The 18,149-nt window shown below is 50.5% G+C and overlaps 1 protein-coding gene across 1 annotated transcript in view; it reads left to right on the forward strand.

Annotated features, from left to right (window-relative positions):
• RASSF2 (Ras association domain family member 2) overlaps window positions 1–18,149 on the forward strand; it is a 42,263-nt gene continuing 24,114 nt past the window's right edge. Inside the window, exons 1-2 of the mRNA XM_033159178.1 lie at window positions 1–109; window positions 16,866–16,957. Coding sequence (XP_033015069.1) covers window positions 16,899–16,957 — 59 coding nt within the window. The 5' untranslated portion in view covers window positions 1–109; window positions 16,866–16,898. The remainder of the gene's footprint in view (window positions 110–16,865; window positions 16,958–18,149) is intronic.

An 18,149-nucleotide genomic window follows, 5' to 3' on the forward strand; every position in this document is an offset into this window, starting at 1 on the left:
CCTCCCCCGGCAGCTGCGAGGAGGGGATCCGGGCGGCGGCCGCCGTCGTCTGCTGCCTGCGAGGAGGACGCCCAGCCGCGGGATCGGGGCCCGGGGAAGGGCGCTCCCGGTAAGTTGCAGCCGGACCTCGCCTGCGGGGTGGTGGAGGGAGGGGGCGCAACGAAGACACACACGCACACCCCCCGGGGGCCAAAAGACTTCTCTTCTTTCGACCACCGAACAGGAAAAGAGACCCACGGGATGGATGGTGCGGGCGGGGCGGGGTGCTGCCTGGGGAGAATCGGCCCAGTTTGTAAGGGACCCCCCACCCCGGAAGAAGCCCCTTTGATTCGTGGGCGCCCAACTCGGAGAAGGCGGCTGTTCTCTCTGCGCCCTTCTTGGAGTTGGGCGGGACTGGCGGGGGGGGTGGATGCCCGGCGGAACCCCCCTCCCCATCGCTTATCCCTGACCTATCCGCTCAGCCCCAACCGTCTTGCTTCCGAGTAAACCCATCTGGAGAAGCGACCTAGTGATCTGGAGCCTATCCTTCCCGGAGCGGGGCGCGGAGAAGAGGAGGGTCTCTTGCGCAAGCAGCTGTTCAGATGAATGAATGAATGAATGAATGGGAACTGAGGGGAGGAGCGGGCCCTTTGTGGCTCTCCCATTCATTGCAGTGGGTGCTTGTGCAGGCAGGATTGGGCCCAGGACGACTTTCTGACACTCTCTGGGAGGAGAGTGTAGTGGTTAAGAGTAAACAGTTCGTGCTGCTGTTGGGACAGGCCAGGACTCCTGGGTCCTCTTGAAGCCCTGGAGGCACTGGAGTGGAGTGAAGGAAGAGGATATTAATTAAGGAAGGCCCCCCCAGGGACTGGGAATGTGGGGAGGGGATTCCCTTACTTTAAGTGGGTGACTCCTCCCTCCCTCCCCATCGCTTTGTCTCTCTATTCATCCCTCCCCGTGATGGGCTGTCGCTGCCTTTGTGGCTGGCTGTACCATCTCTGCCCCCCTCCCCCCACCCCACCCCGGTAATTTGTTATCTGCCACTGGGACTCAGATTCTCTGCTTCACAGAGGATGAGGAAGTGGGTTGGGTGGGGGAGGGGGAGGGGCGGCTGAAAGAGGAAGAAAGTGGGGCTTGTGAGTTTTGCAAAGTGCTGCGCTACGCATAGGGGTGAGTGTCTATTCCTGTTAACCATTAGCTTGTAGGTTGTACCCCAGAATGGGTGTGTTCAGGCTCCCCCCCCCTCCGCGCACTTTGAGATATTAAGTCCCAATGCATCTGATGAAGTCTCAATAAACCTCTACCAAATTTTTTGTTAGTGCCAAAAGATTCTTCACTTGCAATTCACTTAATTTCCGTCTACAAACTTTTCCTTTGCTTCTCTTCTGCCTGCCTTTGAGACTCTCCCATCCTCTTCCTCCGGCTCTAGCAAGTAACCTCCAGTATAATGTTTAATGTTTAGCAAGATCTCTTCTGGAGCACCACATCTGCATATTTCTTAATCTGCTCTGTTCCTGAATTGAAGGCTGAGGGTGGGTAACATTCAAAATTATTAACATCCAGCTCTGGAATCTCTGGCTTCCAAGTGCAGAAGAATCAGTTGCTGGCTGGCCCTTCTTCATTTCTTCCTCCGGCACCAGGATTGTGTGAAAGAGGGGCGGAGCGCTACATTCTTCCCTGATAGTTCATATGTGGTTTGTTCTGGTACTGAACTGACTCTGCAAACCGCACTTTTTGCTCCAACAGTCCTTCTGTGCTCAGTTTTGGTGAGCAGCATGAACAACATTTAATTTTTCTAGTGATCAGGTTGTTTTAGGACTATTAAACATATGCATTCCTAGCTTCAGCTTGTTTGTGTTCTAAAAGGACCATAACAATCTTGATGGCTCTGCCATTAAGACTCAGACCCTCTCGGGTTTTCATCTTGTCACTAAGCAGTTGAGTCAGAGAAGATGGCATTCAGTGGTAGAACACAAACTTTGCATGCAAAAGGTCCCAGGTTCAGTCCCCAGCAGCTCCAGTAGGCCAAAACCTAAACAGACCGGAGAGCCCTGCTTTCTTTAAAAAGCCCCACCCCCACCCCCAGAGGAGGACTCATGAACCCTGGAAACACACTTGGGTTCAATGTACTCTGATCCACATCTGGGGACCCGCTTCGTACCCTTTCATGGCTTTGCTGCTCTTGAATTCCATGGAAGGTGGGATAGAAATGTAGTGGAATAAGCAAGGAATTGATGCTAAACTAAATTGTGCTACAAAATGAATTCTTGCTAAATGCTGAGAATCTAGGCAAAGAGATTTCAGAAGAGTTAAACAGTGTCTGGGAAACTTTAATGAGGCTTAAATGAACATGCTGCGTTAAGCAGAGAGAAGCATTTTTTGTTCCAAGCTGGGCTCGTTTCCTAACTCTTTGGAAGGGGAGATACAAAAACCAAAATGCTCAAGCTGATTAATTTCTTTATTAGTGTGCCAGAGGGCTCTGAGTAGTAGATTTGCCCATTTGCCTAACACAAGTGAAAACTAGATTCAGGCAACCAGGGAAGGAAACTATTTGTTTATAAATTAGAAAAGGTTTGCCTTTGCCTCCCGTGCTATTAAAAGTGCCCAGAAATTACAATATATGTATATTTGAGCAAGCAGACTAATAATAAGTTTTGTTGGCTATGAATTCCACTTGGACAGGTGGAATTTATTTGCATAGGCGCACCTGGATGGTGCAGTGGCTTCTGGTGAGAGCTTGTGAGCTCCCAGCGGAAGCCGCAGTCGCATGACCCCAGCAGTGGCAACGGGGGTGTCACCCCATGGGATTCTGCAGCCTGATGCAGCCACTTCAGTCTGCCTTATGGGCCAGCCGGCCCTGATGCAGCCAAAAGTCTGGATTCGCTTTTTAAGGCTGTGGAGAGCTACAGAACTACGGAGAACAAGGGAACTGTTAGAAGAGAGGGGGTCCAAGTGGACCTTGGTGCATGCAGCCATAGAGACCTAATGGATGGGTTAATTGAGACAGAAGGAAGAAAAATCAGTGGGAGAGTGCAGGGTGGGTTTCTAAGCCAAGGATTTGGGATTCTTGGCAGAAGGGTGCAGCGAACTGCAGCTGGCAAGAGGGAAGGCATTGCTTGCGGAGGAAAGTCCAGAAGAAGAGCCAAAGGGGGCTATTTCCAGAATTGTGAGGCTGCAGAACTTCTGCCTTTAAGCAAAGAGCCCTGGGGGAAATTAAGCCACCAGGGCAGAAACCGTATCCTTCCTTGAAGGGTGGCAGTGTGTTGTTGTGTGCTTAAATTTGGCTAAAAACAACTTTTAAGAGCCATGGGGAAACCATGGGGAAATCTGGCCAAGCCAGAGTATATTCGGTTCCCATTAATTTTATGCCAAGTCCGCGCCCGAGTGCCTGCATTGTTGAATCGGACGTTTCCTATCCCTGTTTGAAGAATATTACTGTATTGGGGTTTCCTAAAATTACGTCGTATTTTTATTGTTGTACGCTGCCCTGGAACCCACTGGATTCAATTAAAACAATTAAATAAAAATCACCATGCAAAATAGGGGGAAATGTGTGCATGACTGATCTGCATAATTTGCCCAAGCTGCAGAAAGCCACAGGTGGAGAGAGGGCTCTTGTGCTCAGATCCAGCTTGCTGGTTTCCCCTTGGGTTATCTGGTTGGCCACTGGGAGAAGGGGATGCTGGACTAGATGGACCATTGGCCTGATCCAGCAGAAGGACTGTTCTTATGTTCTTGCTTGCTCTTTCAGAACGAACCCTTGAATTTTAAGCCAGATCCTCTGCTGGGGTCTTCCAGCATGGACATGCTGCTGCTTCGTTAACAGTGTGTCAGAGAGACTGACTTGCTGAGTTGCATCTGGGCTGGATTTAAGCCCTTGCTGCTGCAGATTGCCACAGACCTCCCAGTCAGAAGCAGCAAAAAGTTGGGGGAGGCATGTGGGGGGTGGGCTCACCTCAGGGCTTCGCTTATCTGAAAGAAGCTGCAGCTCCCAGGCAAGCAAAGATGATGGATACCAGTCCAGATCACCCAGGAACCTGCTTCCTTTCTGTGATCAGATGTAGCAGCACAGATAGAACTTCTGTCACATTCAGCTGCTACCATCAGGTGTCAGGAAACAGAGACATGTGTGTGTGTGTGAAGCATATGCAGGATGGAGAATAGGGTTCAATTCACACCTCTGCTCAGGATTGATTGGGCTCGATGTAGGGATCTTCTGACATGTAGTGTTAAGAGTGTCAGATTAGGACCTGTGGAACCAGGGTTCAAATTCCTACTCTGCCAGGAAGCTTGCTGGGTGATCTTGGGCCAGGGTTGTTGGAGAATAAAATGGGGAGGGAGAGAACTATGTGTGCCACCTTGGGCTCCGTGGAGGAAAGAAAGGTGTGCTTCCAATGTAAGAAATAAGAAATATTATATAGGAAGAGAGAGAGTGTGTGTCTGTGGAAGCCAAGATGGTAAAACTGTTGAATGTACAGGATTCAATGATTGAAAGTTAGTCTCAGCAAACAGACTAACCATTTCACCTCCCTCTTGATCCTTTGCCCTGGTGCTGCCCAGGGAAGCTGAGCACCACTGCTCTCTCATGAAGGGTCTGGCAGCCAGACTTTAGATTAGGGGGCAATTTCGCTGCTGTTTCACCTGGGTAGCAGCTGCTGGTTTGCAGAGCAGATGTCCTTGCCGGGATCAAGAGAATAGTTTTAAAGTTATTTTTAGTTTGGATTATGGCTTTTGCGGGGGGGGGGGGGGTGTCAGTTTGGCCACCAAGAGTGTTTATGTATGTGAAATGGAAGCAAAACGTATTGTGGCTGATCAGATCCTGCCATTTAGGTTCTATGATTCTATAAGTTGGGAAAGTGATACGAAAAGAAGCCTTTTTCTCTTGTGAGAAAGCAGGCTGGGGACTCCTTTTTTAAAATGAGAGCTGGCACTTCAGAGGATGGGCCTGCAGGCTCCCTGGGGGAGGCAGCCCAGCCCTCCCAAGAGACTTCTCTTCATGTGGTCAAAGGTGCCACCGCATGGCATGCCTCGGTGTGTCGGCCCTTGGCATTTCTTGCTGTAGGCTCTGGGAATCGCAAGGAGCAGAAAGTCTCTCCCTAAGGCCAGGAGTCTTGTAACCCCTCCAGCTGTGCCTGTTTTCTGATCGCTGCTAGATCACTGTCCTGGTTTTGTTTTTGTTTTTACTCTTAGCAACAACAAAAAAACCTTGTAAAAATGCTGCTAGATTTGGTGCTGTGTGTCGGTTTTCAGGCGTCTCCCTGCTGGAGCTCCGAGTTGGCCAGCAAATTGCATCTCTGGTACACTTCTCTGGCTTGCAGCTTCCTACAGCCAGGTGCCCACCAGATGTTTCAAGCTGGGGTTGCAGACATGCTGTACCTCTGAAGAACATTCAAAGCACATCTCCCCCATCAAAGAATTCTGGGCGCTGGAGTTTGTTACGGATTGCTGGGAACTGTAACTTCGCAACTGCAGTGCCCAGAATTGTTTGAGCGAGAGGATGTGCTCCAATTGTGCTTTACAGTTATAGTGCAGGGGTCCCCAAACTAAGTCCCGGGGGCCGGATGCGGCACAATCGCCTTCTAAATCCGGCACACAGATGGTCCGGGAATCAGCGTGTTTTTACATGAGTAGAATGTGTCCTTTTATTTAAAATGCATCTCTGGGGTATTTGTGGGGCCTGCCTGGTGTTTTTGCATGAGTAGAATGTGTGCTTTTATTTAAAATTCATCTCTGGGTTATTTGTGGGGCCTGCCTGGTGTTTTTGCATGAGTAGAATGTGCCCTTTTATTTAAAATGCATCTCTGGGGTATTTGTGGGGCCTTCCTGGTGTTTTTACATGAGTAGAATGTGTGCTTTTATTTAAAATGCATCTCTGGGTTATTTGTGGGGCATAGGAATTCGTTCATATATTTTTTTTCAAAATATAGTCCGCCCCCGCTCCCCCCACAAGGTCTGAGGGACAGTGGCCCGGCCCCCTGCTGAAAAAGTTTGCTGACCCCTGGTATATTGCAGGCACAGGCAAACTCGGCCCTCCATTTGTTTTGGGACTACAACTCCCATCATCGCTAGCTAACAGGACCAGTGGTCAGGGATGATGGGAATTGTAGTCTCAAAACATCTGGAGGGCGAGTTTGCCTATGCCTGGTATAGTGTATTACCCGGCCTACAGCTGCCATCCGTCTGAAGTCAGCATCAACATGCTCCCATCAGCCCCAACATCTTACAGTTGTGCTGTCTGGATCTTATGGCAGTTGCCACTCAAAACTTCCCGAAGGTGCCAGGTTGGTGGAGCCCCATGTTGTGCATGCGGCTGAGCACTTAAGATGCCAATCAATGCTCACTCTGTCGTTGTGCCCACACTTCAGCTGCTGAGCTGCCTCTTGGGCAGCTAGTCACCTACTGCAGGATGAATAGATGTTGGTTGTTGTTCAGTTGTTCAGTCGTGTCCGACTCTTCGTGACCCCATGGACCAGAGCACGCCAGGCACGCCTATCCTTCACTGCCTCTCGCAGTTTGGCCAAACTCATGTTAGTAGCTTCGAGAACACTGTCCAACCATCTCATCCGCTGTCGTCCCCTTCTCCTTGTGCCCTCCATCTTTCCCAACATCAGGGTCTTTTCTAGGGAGTCTTCTCTTCTCATGAGGTGGCCAAAGTACCTTGCTAGCGTGTGAAATGAGAGCAATTGTGTGGTAGTAGATTGGTAGGTAGATGTTGGTAGTATATCTTTAACCTAAGGATCAAATGACCTCTTGGCTTCTAAAGGAGTTGTACAAAAAAAGTGTCAGGTGTTGTAATAATTGTGATCAAACAAAACCAAAACACCAAATTGGCTAATAAATAATGGGAGCGATTTACTCAATCAAACATATTAAAATGAACAGAATAAGGTGCAGTGTGCAAATCCCAAGCCTGTAGATACTATAAAGCGCATAATAAACTGATGGCATAATACTGTGACTGATGATAATATCCTAGCATAGTCCAATAACACAAAAAGTGTTGCAAATGGTACTCTACTGAACGCCATGAAATTGACGGTGTATATACAGGGTGAGTCTTTTAAAAGAGGCCCCGTGGAACATGTGTGCTCTATTAAAGCAGTGTTTTTCAACCTTTTTTGGGCAAAGGCACACTTGTTTCATGAAAAAAATCACGAGGCACACCACCATTAGAAAATGTTAAAAAAATTAACTCTTTGCCTATATTGACTATATATAAAGTAATTCTCTTGAATAGGAATCAAATAAACAAATTTTTCCCACGGCACACCAGGCAACATCTCGCGGCACACTAGTGTGCCACGGAACAGTGGTTGAAAAACACTGTATTAAAGGACTCACCCTGTACATGCTGCTTCAGAGGGCAAAGCTACAGTAGAAGCAGGCAGCAACTCGCACACTACAGACGCAGCTTGCTCTAAAGAGGACTAGGAGGTTCCTTGTCAAAAGCCTAAAGAGAGAATGTGTGGCATTTGACACAGACTCACGCTAAAAGTACAGCAAGAAGGGGAGAGGGGAGCGGATACCTGAAGCAAAACTCTCAGGCTGGTCCTTCAGAGCACAGAGTGAAAGGGGGTGCATGTCGGAGCTGTTAAGAGCTGGCCAGCCATTGAAAATCTAAAGTGTAAGCAGGACCGGTGCTAGGGTTTCTTGTGCCCTAGGCGAGACCACCTTCTGGTGCCCCCCGCCGCCGGCCCCCCGCCAAAGCCTGCTTTAGCGGGAGGTGGGGGTGGTGGAGAGGCAAGCAGCAGTTTCTCCGCTGTAGTGGATAAGCTGCTGCTCACCCGTCCCACACCCCGCCAAAGTTTGCTTTAGCGGGAGCCGGGGGTGGTGTAGGGGGCAAGCAGCACCTCTCCGCTACAGTGGAGAAGCTGCTGCTAGCCCCGCACCCCCGCCCAAGCCTGGCCAGCGCCCCCTCCATTTTGGCGCCCTAGGCAATTGCCTAGTTCGCCTTAATGGACGCACCAGTCCTGAGTGTAAGTACTGCTTGGGGTGAATGTTAGGGTATGAAGAAGGGAAGAGGTCTTTTAGATGAGTAATTCGGTAAGAACACCTTGATTCCTCTGTTTCATTATTCATTTCTTACAAGTTCCTGTCTGCTAGGTATTCTGCTTACCTGATTTACCGGTAGTTTGTAGATGAAATAATATAATCCTAGTGAGAAATGACTAACTGGTTTATCTTTGTTTCCTGTCTTCTATGTGGAGCCCATTCTTTTTAGAGGAGATGTGAATTCACTTTTGCTAACAACAGATTACTGTGCTGATATTTACATAAAGTCTTGAGAGATCAGGAAGCTTTCCAGGACACCTTCAGGATAAGGACTCTTATCAGGGTCAGGAAAGTCCATTGAGGGGTATATTTTAAATCAAGTTTATGCCAGCTGTACTGATGCCATGATCTACAGTAATAAAACACTGGAAAAGTTCCAGTTGGCGCTCATCATTACACAACTGCCCGGTGTTGAGTTGTGCCTTTGGCAGTGGGTCAGGGTGGGAGGAAGGCGCTGGGCCTTGGGGTGGGAAGAGGGAGGTGACCAGGGCACCCCTGGATTAATTTATGAAATGCTGGTGGGCAGCGGCGTAGCAAGCCGCTTTGCCGCCTGTCACGACGCGTGCGCAGCCTCCTGGGTGGACTGTGCATGTGGGGACATGCACAGTCCACCCAAGATGGCGGGCACGGTCGGCCAGCGCCCCTTCCGACAGACGCTGTGCTGCTGTTCGCGCTTTGCAGCCTTTTAAAAGTTGTCGCGCCACCGGTGTCGATCGCGGGGGTGGGGCCCGCCCCCAGAGTGTCACCCCCCAGGGCAGTACCCAAGGTGGACCGCCCCCTGCCCCCTTGCTCCACCGCTGCTGGTGGGTCTGGTTTCCTCGGTTCAGCCATGGGACTGTCCGAGGCCCTGTTCAGCTGTCTGGTTCCCATCATGTCAAATAGCTTGCAGGAAAGTGTGGGGTCAGCCCACTCCCATCGACAGCCCCACACCAAGCACTCCATTTCCATTTCCAACAGAAGGAACCTCCATCTCTCAGGGTTCCTGTCCCCGTGTTGGAAGCAAACACACCCTGCTTCAGACTGAGCCACGGCTGGCACTGGAAGTAGCGGTTTCCAGTGTGTATTCTTGAAGACATCTCTGTGCATTCAGAGTCCATGGGTAGCACTTACTGGCCATGGAAGCCAGGGACCATGGAGACGAGGGTTTGATTCCCCACCTGGACATGAAGCTCACCGGGTGACCTTTAACCAGTCACTGCCTTCTCTCAGCCTAATGTACCTCACAGGGTTGTTGGGGTTACATGATAAATGGGGAAACCATGTACGCCACCTTGAAAAAATGCAAGAAGTAAATGGGTACCAGAAGGGACGCGGGTGGCACTGTGGTCTAAACCACTGAGCCTTGGGCTTTCCGATCAAAAGGTCGGCGGTTCGGAGCCCCGCAATGGGGTGAGCTCCCGTTGCTCGGTCCCAGCTCCTGCCAACCTAGCAGTTCGAAAGCATGCTAAAAAGTGCAAGTAGATAAATAGGGAAGGGTAAGGTAAACGGCGTAGGGACCCAGGTGGCTCTGTGGGTTAAACCACAGAGTCTAGGGCTTGCTGATCAGAAGGTCGGCAGTTCGAATTCCTGCCACGGGGTGAGTCGGACAGGACTGAACGACTGAACAACAACAAACCACAGAACCTAGGGCTTGCTGATCTGAAGGTTGGCGGTTCAAATCCCCGCGAAGGGGTGCGCTCCCGTTGCTCGGTCCCAGCTCCCGCCCACCTAGCAGTTCGAAAGCACGTCAAAGTGCAAGTAGATAAATTGGGACCGCTCCAGTGGGAAGGTAAACGGCATTTCCGTGCGCTGCTCTGGTTCGCCAGAAGCGGCTTTGTCATGCTGGCCACATGACCCAGAAGCTGTCTGCAGACAAACGCCGGCTCCCTCGGCCTATGGAGCGAGATGAGCGCTGCAACCCCAGAGTCAGACACAACTGGACCTGATAGTCAGGGGTCCCTTTACCTTTACTTAAGGTAAACGACATTTCCGTGCGCTACTCTGGTTTCGGTGTTCTGTTGCGCTGAAAGTGGCTTAGTCATGCTGGCCACGTGACCCGGAAAAACTGTCTGCAGAGTGGACAAACGCCAGCTCCCTCGGCCTGTAAAGTGAGATGAGCGCCGCAACCCCAGTGTCATTCACGACTGCACTTAACTGTCCGGGGTCCCGTTACCTTTACCTTTAAATGGCTACCACACGCCTGAACAGGGTTATGGTGTGTGCAGAATAATCTCTTTTAATCAGGGTAGCGCAGTGTGCTGCTGAGTATATTTTTGTGCTTCTGCACGTTGCAGGTCTGGTTGTTCCACACCTGGTGTGGTTGGCCTCTCTCCTCCCCTTCTCTTTCCTCTGCTCCTTCCTCCATCGCTCATCCCTGGGCAGCTGGGAGCGCTGCTGCCATCAGGCAGATGGATGGTTCTGTGTCTCCGTTAACAGGAGAGAGGCTCACAAATGGAGCGACTTTCAGTAAGGCCAGATGGGAAGGGCTGCCTTCAAGAGCAGACCGAGATGGAGGAGGGTGGCTGAGGAGGCAGGGAGGGGAGACCCAGTGGTTCTGCTGCAGGAAGAATGGATGGCAGGCGTAACAGCTGCTCCAAAGGCCAATGTCACCCTAGGTTGGATTATTGCAAAGCTTTGCATCCTCACAACAAACCAGTGTTTGCACTGCACACAAAGGCCCCCACATTAATTGTGTGGTTTTTTAAAGCTCCCTCAAAGAAGCTTAGGCAGGAGGCAGCATATGTTGTCTCCCCAGCAGCATTTTATCCCCATAACTTGGGGGGGGGGGTGTAACCGTGGCCCTCCATTTTTTTTTTTAAATGCATGTGCACACAAAGCAGATGCAAAATCAGCCCTGGTGAGTAAACAGTGGGCACTGGGTTTTGCCCAACTGTTCCAGGTGCTGGCAGTGGGCTTGCAATGCTGGGTGACACCCAGCTTCATGGCTGAGTCATTTCAAAGTGGGCAGGCAGTGCAAAGAATTCAAAATTTAAAACATCTCTTGCAGGTATTTCGATTCCGTCGACGCTCCCAAAAAAGCCAGAGCAGCTCACAAGAATGAAAGCCGTAATAAAAACATAAACTAGTTGACTAGTTTATGTTTTTATTACTTGGCAGGGGGTTGGACTGGATGGCCCTTGTGGTCTCTTCCAACTATATGATTCTATGACTAGAAATTGAGGCCTCACAATAGCAGGAAACCGACATGCACAGATACAAAGAAGTCTTGCTTCACGCGGTACGTAGTTAAACCGTGGAACTCCCTCCCACAGGAAGCAGTCGTGGCCTTCAGCTTGGGTGGCTTTAAAAAAAGATGGACAGATTCATGGAGGAGAGGGCTGCCGGTGGCTACTAGCCATGACAGCTGCACTCTGCCTCTGCAGTTGGAGGTAGCGATGTTTCTGAATACCAGTTGCTGGAAGCTGCAGGAGGGGAGAGGGCCCTGCTATACTAGATAGGCCCCCAGTGGCCTGATCCTGCAGGCTCTTCTTGTGTCCACACACATACCAGTTAAAAAAGAAGAAGTTCTGTTTGCCTTGTAGCTCCAGCCCTCCTCCTCCTTTAGCTACACCCATTTGGGACCACTCTGCTCCTCTTTTCCTACTTGGAAATGGGCCCGTGTTTTGAACTAGCGCCTTCTTCTGCCGCTGTTTGCTTCTCTTTAGTGCAGCTGCTTCCAAAATCTCCTCTCTCGAGGGTGAGATGCTTCCTTGCACAGCTGGCTCTGCTCCTTCCTCCTAACCGGTGCAGTGGATACTCGAGAGTTTGGCTTGCCAAGTAGAATTAAGCTCCCGCACCAGAACATCTGGAAAGAGGCAGGAACTCAGCTGCTTCTGCTGGAAAGTGTGTCTGAGAATCACAGAAGCCCCGAAGCCTTATCTTCAAGGGGTCCTTTTGAGCAGGATGTGTGAGCAGGGGCGTTCTTAGCCCCTTGGCTGCCAGGGGCAGGAAGCCAAGAGGCACCCCTGGGGGGCGGGGCATCGCGGTCCGTGCGTCATGACGCACGCGACGCCCCGACCCCGGGGGTGCCAGGCGGCGGATTCGGCAGTCTTTGCGGGCTGCAAAGACTCCCGAATCCGCCGCCCGGGCTCCCTTGGTGGAGCGCAAGTCGGGGCAGGGAGAGGGACGGGCCAGTGAGGAGGGGTGTCCCTCCTCGCTGGCCAGCCCTTCTCCATGCCCCGGCTCCGCAAGCCAGCCAGCAGCGGAGCTCGGCAAAGAGGCAAGGGGTGGGCCAGCGAGGAGGGGGTGGCACCGCACCTCGCTGGCCTGCCCCTTGCCTCCACGCCGAGCTCCGCCGCTGGAAGGGGGGGCTATTTTCGGTGCTGCCGGGGCAGAGCCGCAGGGGTGGCCAGCGGGGGGGGCACCCCTCCTCGCTGGCCGCCCCTGCGGCTCCACCTCGGCAGTGCCGAACATAGCCTAAAAAGAAATTTGTTTTTTTTTTAAAAAATTAAGTAAAAAAAAAAAGCCCAGGAGGCGGGGCTGCCCCCCGATGTGTCACCCCCAGCAGGGGCGCTGCCCAGGGCCCCCCACCCCTCCCTTGCTACGCCCCTGTGTGTGAGTTGTATTTTTAAGGGTTGTGGAGGGGGGAGGGGAAGTTCTTTCCCTAGGACCTCAATGCTGCTTTTGCCAGCGCTGAACCTCTCCTTGTTCTCCAGGATGCAGAATGGAGGGCTGGGGTTTCCTGACTTGGTGAATGACTTGACAGTGGTCTGCGGAAGCCCCACTCTGGTCCCGGGTGTCAAGAGTGGAGAAGAACAAATCCTGCAGTGCGTTTGGTGGGAGTCTTTGGATTCCTAGTAAACTCTCTGCTTTTCAGTCCAGCTGAGCTGTTGTCCTCTGCCCCCTGCCCCCACCCGCCCCAAATGCACACAGGAAACCCCATCTGTTTCTAAGCTTGGGGCCAAACCAGGCAGGATGTGGGAGATCTAAGACGCAGCATTTGTGACTTTCTAGTGTAGAGAAAAGGCGGGTAAGACATGGAAGGAGTTTTTAAGATGATGCCTGGCATGGAGAAAGTGGATAGAGACAAGCTTTTACTCTCTCGTAACACTAGAACTTTTGGACATCCAATGAAGCTGAACATTGGTAGATTCAGGACAGATGAAAGAAAGAAAGGACTTATTCACACAACACATACCAGTAGTTAAAACTCTGGAAGTTGCCCCTGCAGGGGGAGGCAAATCCTCCCCCCGCCCCATTCCCATACACCTGAGCCAGTGCACTGGTGGAGATGGTTTTGCTGTTCTTGGCCTGGTTAGGACGGCTTTCTGTCTTGCCTGCTGAGTCCCCATCGCCCAGCATGATCTGGGCAGTGCCTTTGGCAAAGATCCTTGGCTGAGAAAGCAGACAGAGAGGTAGCCAGCCCTGGCTCTGTGCTTCCAGGGGGGGTGTCTTGCATGCACTGCTAAAGGGGTGTGCATTGGTTGTGCCCCCCCTGCATTTGTTTAAGGCAGCAAACGTCAGGTGTAGCACTGTGGGAGAGGTGACAGGGAGGTGTTGGTGGCCCGGTGGCCTACCCAAGTGTCCCTTGGCTAGCTTGTGGCCCTTGGTTGCTGGGGAGGGCAAATTGTTTGTTTGTTTGTTTTTGTTTATTACCTGCCCTTCACCCTAAGGTTTGAGCATGGGTAACAGCATGTGGGTGGCGCTGTGGGTTAAACCACTGAGCCTAGGGCTTGCTGATCAGAAGGTCGGCGGTTCGAATCCCCACGATGGGGTGAGCTCCCGTTGCTCGGTCCCTGCTCCTGCCCACCTAGCAGTCCGAAAGCACGTCAAAGTGCAAGTAGATAAATAGGTACCGCTCCAGCGGGAAGGTAAACGGCGTTTCCGTGCGCTGCTCTGGTTTGCCAGAAGCGGCTTAGTCATGCTGGCCACATGACCCGGAAGCTGTACGCCAGTTCCCTTGGCCAGTAAAGCGAGATGAGCGCCACAATCCCAGATTCGGACATGACTGGACCCAATGGTCAGGGGTTCCTTTACCTTTAACAGCATTAAAGCACAATATTAATAACAACTTAGAACCATAAAAGAAACTTGATTCCTTTAAAAAAATGCCTCAGGTGTCAAAAGCTATTGTACATCTTCAGCATCCTCCAAAAGCCGTACAATGCAGGTGCCAGGCACACTTTTGCAGGGAGGGAGTTTCACAGCTAAGAGGCCACCACAGAGAAGGCTCTCTTCCCATGGGCCATCGCCATGCCAAGCCTCCAAGAGTGGAGGGTTCCCCCTCTGCCGATCTCAGCACTTGAGGTCTGTAGGAAAGGAGGCGGCCTCTCAGGTATTTGGAGCCTGAGAAATTTAGGGCTTTAAACACCAGGGCTTTTTTCCCCCAGCCGGAACTCAGTTCTGGCACCTCTGGTACTATTGCCATACTAAGAGAACAAGGGAGGCGTTCATGTTGAGTTCCGGCACCTCTTTTTCTAGCAAAAATAGCACCGTTAAACGCCAATGTTAGCACTTAATTGGATCCAGAAACACACTGGCAACCAGTGCAGCTGTTTCAAAATGGGTTATATGAGATCTAAATGGAACCTATGGTGCTGGAGGAGACTCTTAAGAGTCCCATGGACTGCAAGAAGATCAAACCTATCCATTCTCAAGGAAATGGGCCCTGAGTGCTCACTGGAAGGACAGATCCTGAAGTTGAGGCTCCAGTACTTTGGCCACCTCATGAGAAGAGAAGACTCCCTGGAAAAGACCCTGATGTTGGGGAAGATGGAGGGCACAAGGAGAAGGGGACAACAGAGGATGAGATGGTTGGACAGTGTTCTCGAAGCTACTAACATGAGTTTGGCCAAACTGCGAGAGGCAGTGAAGGATAGGCGTGCCTGGCGTGCTCTGGTCCATGGGGTCACGAAGAGTCGGACACTGAACGACTGAACAACAACAAAATGGAACCTCAGCCAGCCAGCCAGCCAGCCAGCTCCTGTGTTTTGGACCGACCAAAGTTTCTGAGTCATCTTCAAGGGCAGCCCCACACAGAGCATGTTGCAATGATCCAGTCCAGCAAACCAGCCAGAGCTGAAAAAAGGCACTCCCATCCACCACTGCCAGTCTTGGAGAGACAACGGCACAGTAGTTTGGAAATAGGGTGGGGGATGGAGATAGCATTTTCTCCTTTGCTTTGTGCAAGTCTTGAGCTTTCCTTGCTGAACAGCCCTAGAAGCTGTTGCAGAAGGAAAGGCCATGAAACAGACAGCTGTCAGGGTGGTTAGGAAAGCAGCTCAGAGGAGGCAGGAAATTGAGAATTTCGTCAGCCGCTCTGCTGGGAGGTGGTGATATTCTTAGTGCTTCTGTTTTGCTGCCCCCCCCCCCCAACCCAAGAACAATGCTTGGCGGATGCAGCAGCGATGTTAAGACTTCTGGGCTTCCTGCTTTGCGCCTTCGAGCAGATACAAAGCAAGATTTGTGGACACCTGTTAGGCTACAGCAGCCAAAACGAGAGACTATGCCTAGAGGTGGCATGAGATGCAATCCCAGAGAGCAAGGGGAAAGAAGAAGGGGTTCAGGGTGGCATTCGGCACAGGAGTCAGATTCAGCACTGGAGAGCTTTTTCTTTCCCTGTTAAGTATCTAGTCCTTATGGCTTCAAAGATACCGGTATGTGTGATGCCTGTGAAAATTTCAGAATTTGGATGGGGTGGCCTAATGTGTGGTCAGCTGGAGGGCTTCAGTGCTCTACAAAGCCCTTTTGTGTCACTTAGCGATGTACAGGTTCAGTCCAAATTGCATAGCATAGTTTAATATATAAAAGGATGTCATATAGAGGAGGGAGAAAGGTTGTTTTTCTGCTGCTCCAGAGAAGCGGACACGGGGCAATGGATTCAAACTACAAGAAAGAAGATTCCAACTAAACATTAGGAAGAACTTCCTGACAGTAAGAGCTGCCAAGGAGTGTGGTGGAGTCTCCTTCTTTGGAGGTCTTTAAGCGGAGGCTTGACAGCCATCTGTCAGGAATGCTTTGGTGGTGTTTCCTGCTTGGCAGGGGGTTGGACTGGATGGCCCTGGTGGTCTCCTCCAACTCTGTGATTCTAAGTAGGCAGAATACATTGTGCAAAAGAAAAGCTAATTCATGGAGGAGAGGGCTATTGGTGGCTCCCGAATGCCAGTTTCTGGAAACCACGGAGGGGAGGATGCTGTTGTATTTCAATAGATGTGTTTTTTAATATTGTTTTTAGTTTAATTACTTTTCAATTGTTATTTGCTTTGTGTTGTTTTGATTTGTGTAACCCACCTCAAGTCTCCGTCCAGGCAAAATACGGGATAGAAATAAAACACAGTAATTGCAATAAGGCCTGAGGTGCTGGCGAGTCCATCCCACCTCCTGTTTCTCCTTCTAGGAAAACAATCAGGGCTATCACCTCCCTGCATCTTTTGGACACCCCATCCCTCCCGTCCATGGATTGGAAACCCATTAGAGCAGTGCTCTCCAACCTTTTCATCACCGCGGACCGGTCAACGTTTGATAATTTTACCGCAGCCCGCTGAGGGGGGGGGGAATGTTGATTGTTTATATTTTAGATTGTTTTGATTTAATAATTTTAATTTAATTGTATTTAAACATGCCTTCAAAATAAAATACACCCGGTTAACCTCTCGCCCATGGAATGTCGCACAAACCCGAGAGAAATACACCACAGTAAATAAAATGGAAATTATTTAATGTTCCTTGGGCGGCCCGGTACCATTTGAGCAATGGACCGGTACCGGTCCGTGGCCCGGGGGTTGAGGACCGCTGTATTAGAGGTCTGCAAAATCGCCATTGAATTGAACAAACGATTAGGATGTTCTTTTCTTTTATCTCAGAAAGGAGATCGTTGTGTGCTTTAAAGCGGTTCTCCGCCTCCCCTTTCACCGCAGGCCTCTGTTCCTGATGAAAGACACTTTCCAAGGATGGACTACATAAGCGAGAACTTCCCGGTCCCTTGTGGGCACGACAAGTACATTTCGAAGTAAGTCAGAGGCTGGCTGCATGTCCTGGGCAGACCTTAGGTCCTTTGCAGCTGGCACCAATCCCTGGGGTCTGGTGTGTTGGTGTCTGTGTTATGACTGCATGCACACATGCAAGGAAGGGAGGAGAGACCTGGGTACCGGCAACTTGCATCTTACACTAATCATATTTACGCAATTGGAGTGGCAGGGTGAATAAATGGGAGAGTATGAGAAACCCACCAATCCTTGCTCTCCGTTTATTTATGTTCTCCGCACACCCAGAGGGTCTCCTCCCTTTCCAGGCTTTGGGAAGGAGGCATGAGGACTCAAGGATGCTCTGAGAGCCCTCGCACCGCCTTCCCAAAACCCAGTAAGCAAGGGGCTGCCTTCTTCACCGGCCTCTAGGAAAGAGGCACAAGGGCTCTGGGACAGTTCTGGAGGCTGGAAAGAAGGCGTTGCCTCACTCAGTGGGCTCCCTGGGCCCTCCTGCAACCTTCCCAGAGCAAGATAAAGAGTCCTCCCCCTTGTGGGTTGGGGGCAGTTCCAGGGGCTCCTGGCTTCACGTGATTTTGTGTTTACACACTGACAGCCAGAACCGAACTGCTGCATGAGCTGTGAGTTGCCTGTATGTCATGAAGCTGTGGGCACAGGTGAAATGAGGGCAGTTACAACCAACCATTCATTTCTAGTCTAAAGAACTCCCTACAGGAAGATGGGCACTGAGTGCATATATATATATATATATATATATATATATATATATATGTGTGTGTGTGTGTGTGTGTGTGTGTGTGTGTGTGTATATATATTCTGCTTTACAATTTCAAATACTTGTTTTGCATCCTTGAGATATCAATGACATCGCTTCTTCTCTTTCTGTGGTTCCTTTTACATATCTTAAAACCCTGCATATTTTACAAAAACTATACCAATCCGTATTCCATGATTATTGCGTCCATCGAAACTTATTTACCCTGTTGAATTTATCTTAATGCTGCCAGCATTTTCAGCTGTACGCAATTATATTTCATATATTCAATAAACGTTTTCCAGTCTTCTTTAAACATATGTTCTTCTATCAACTTAAATTGCCGTTCTTCTTTGGTTGGGACGTCGCTCGTTTTCCATTTGGGGTCTAACAAAACATGGGCCGCAGTTGTTCCATACACAAATAACCTTTTCTGACACCTGGGGATTTCATTCTGAATTCTC

Source organism: Lacerta agilis, chromosome 8 (genome assembly GCF_009819535.1).
Source record: "Lacerta agilis isolate rLacAgi1 chromosome 8, rLacAgi1.pri, whole genome shotgun sequence".
NCBI classification, from domain to species: domain Eukaryota; kingdom Metazoa; phylum Chordata; class Lepidosauria; order Squamata; family Lacertidae; genus Lacerta; species Lacerta agilis.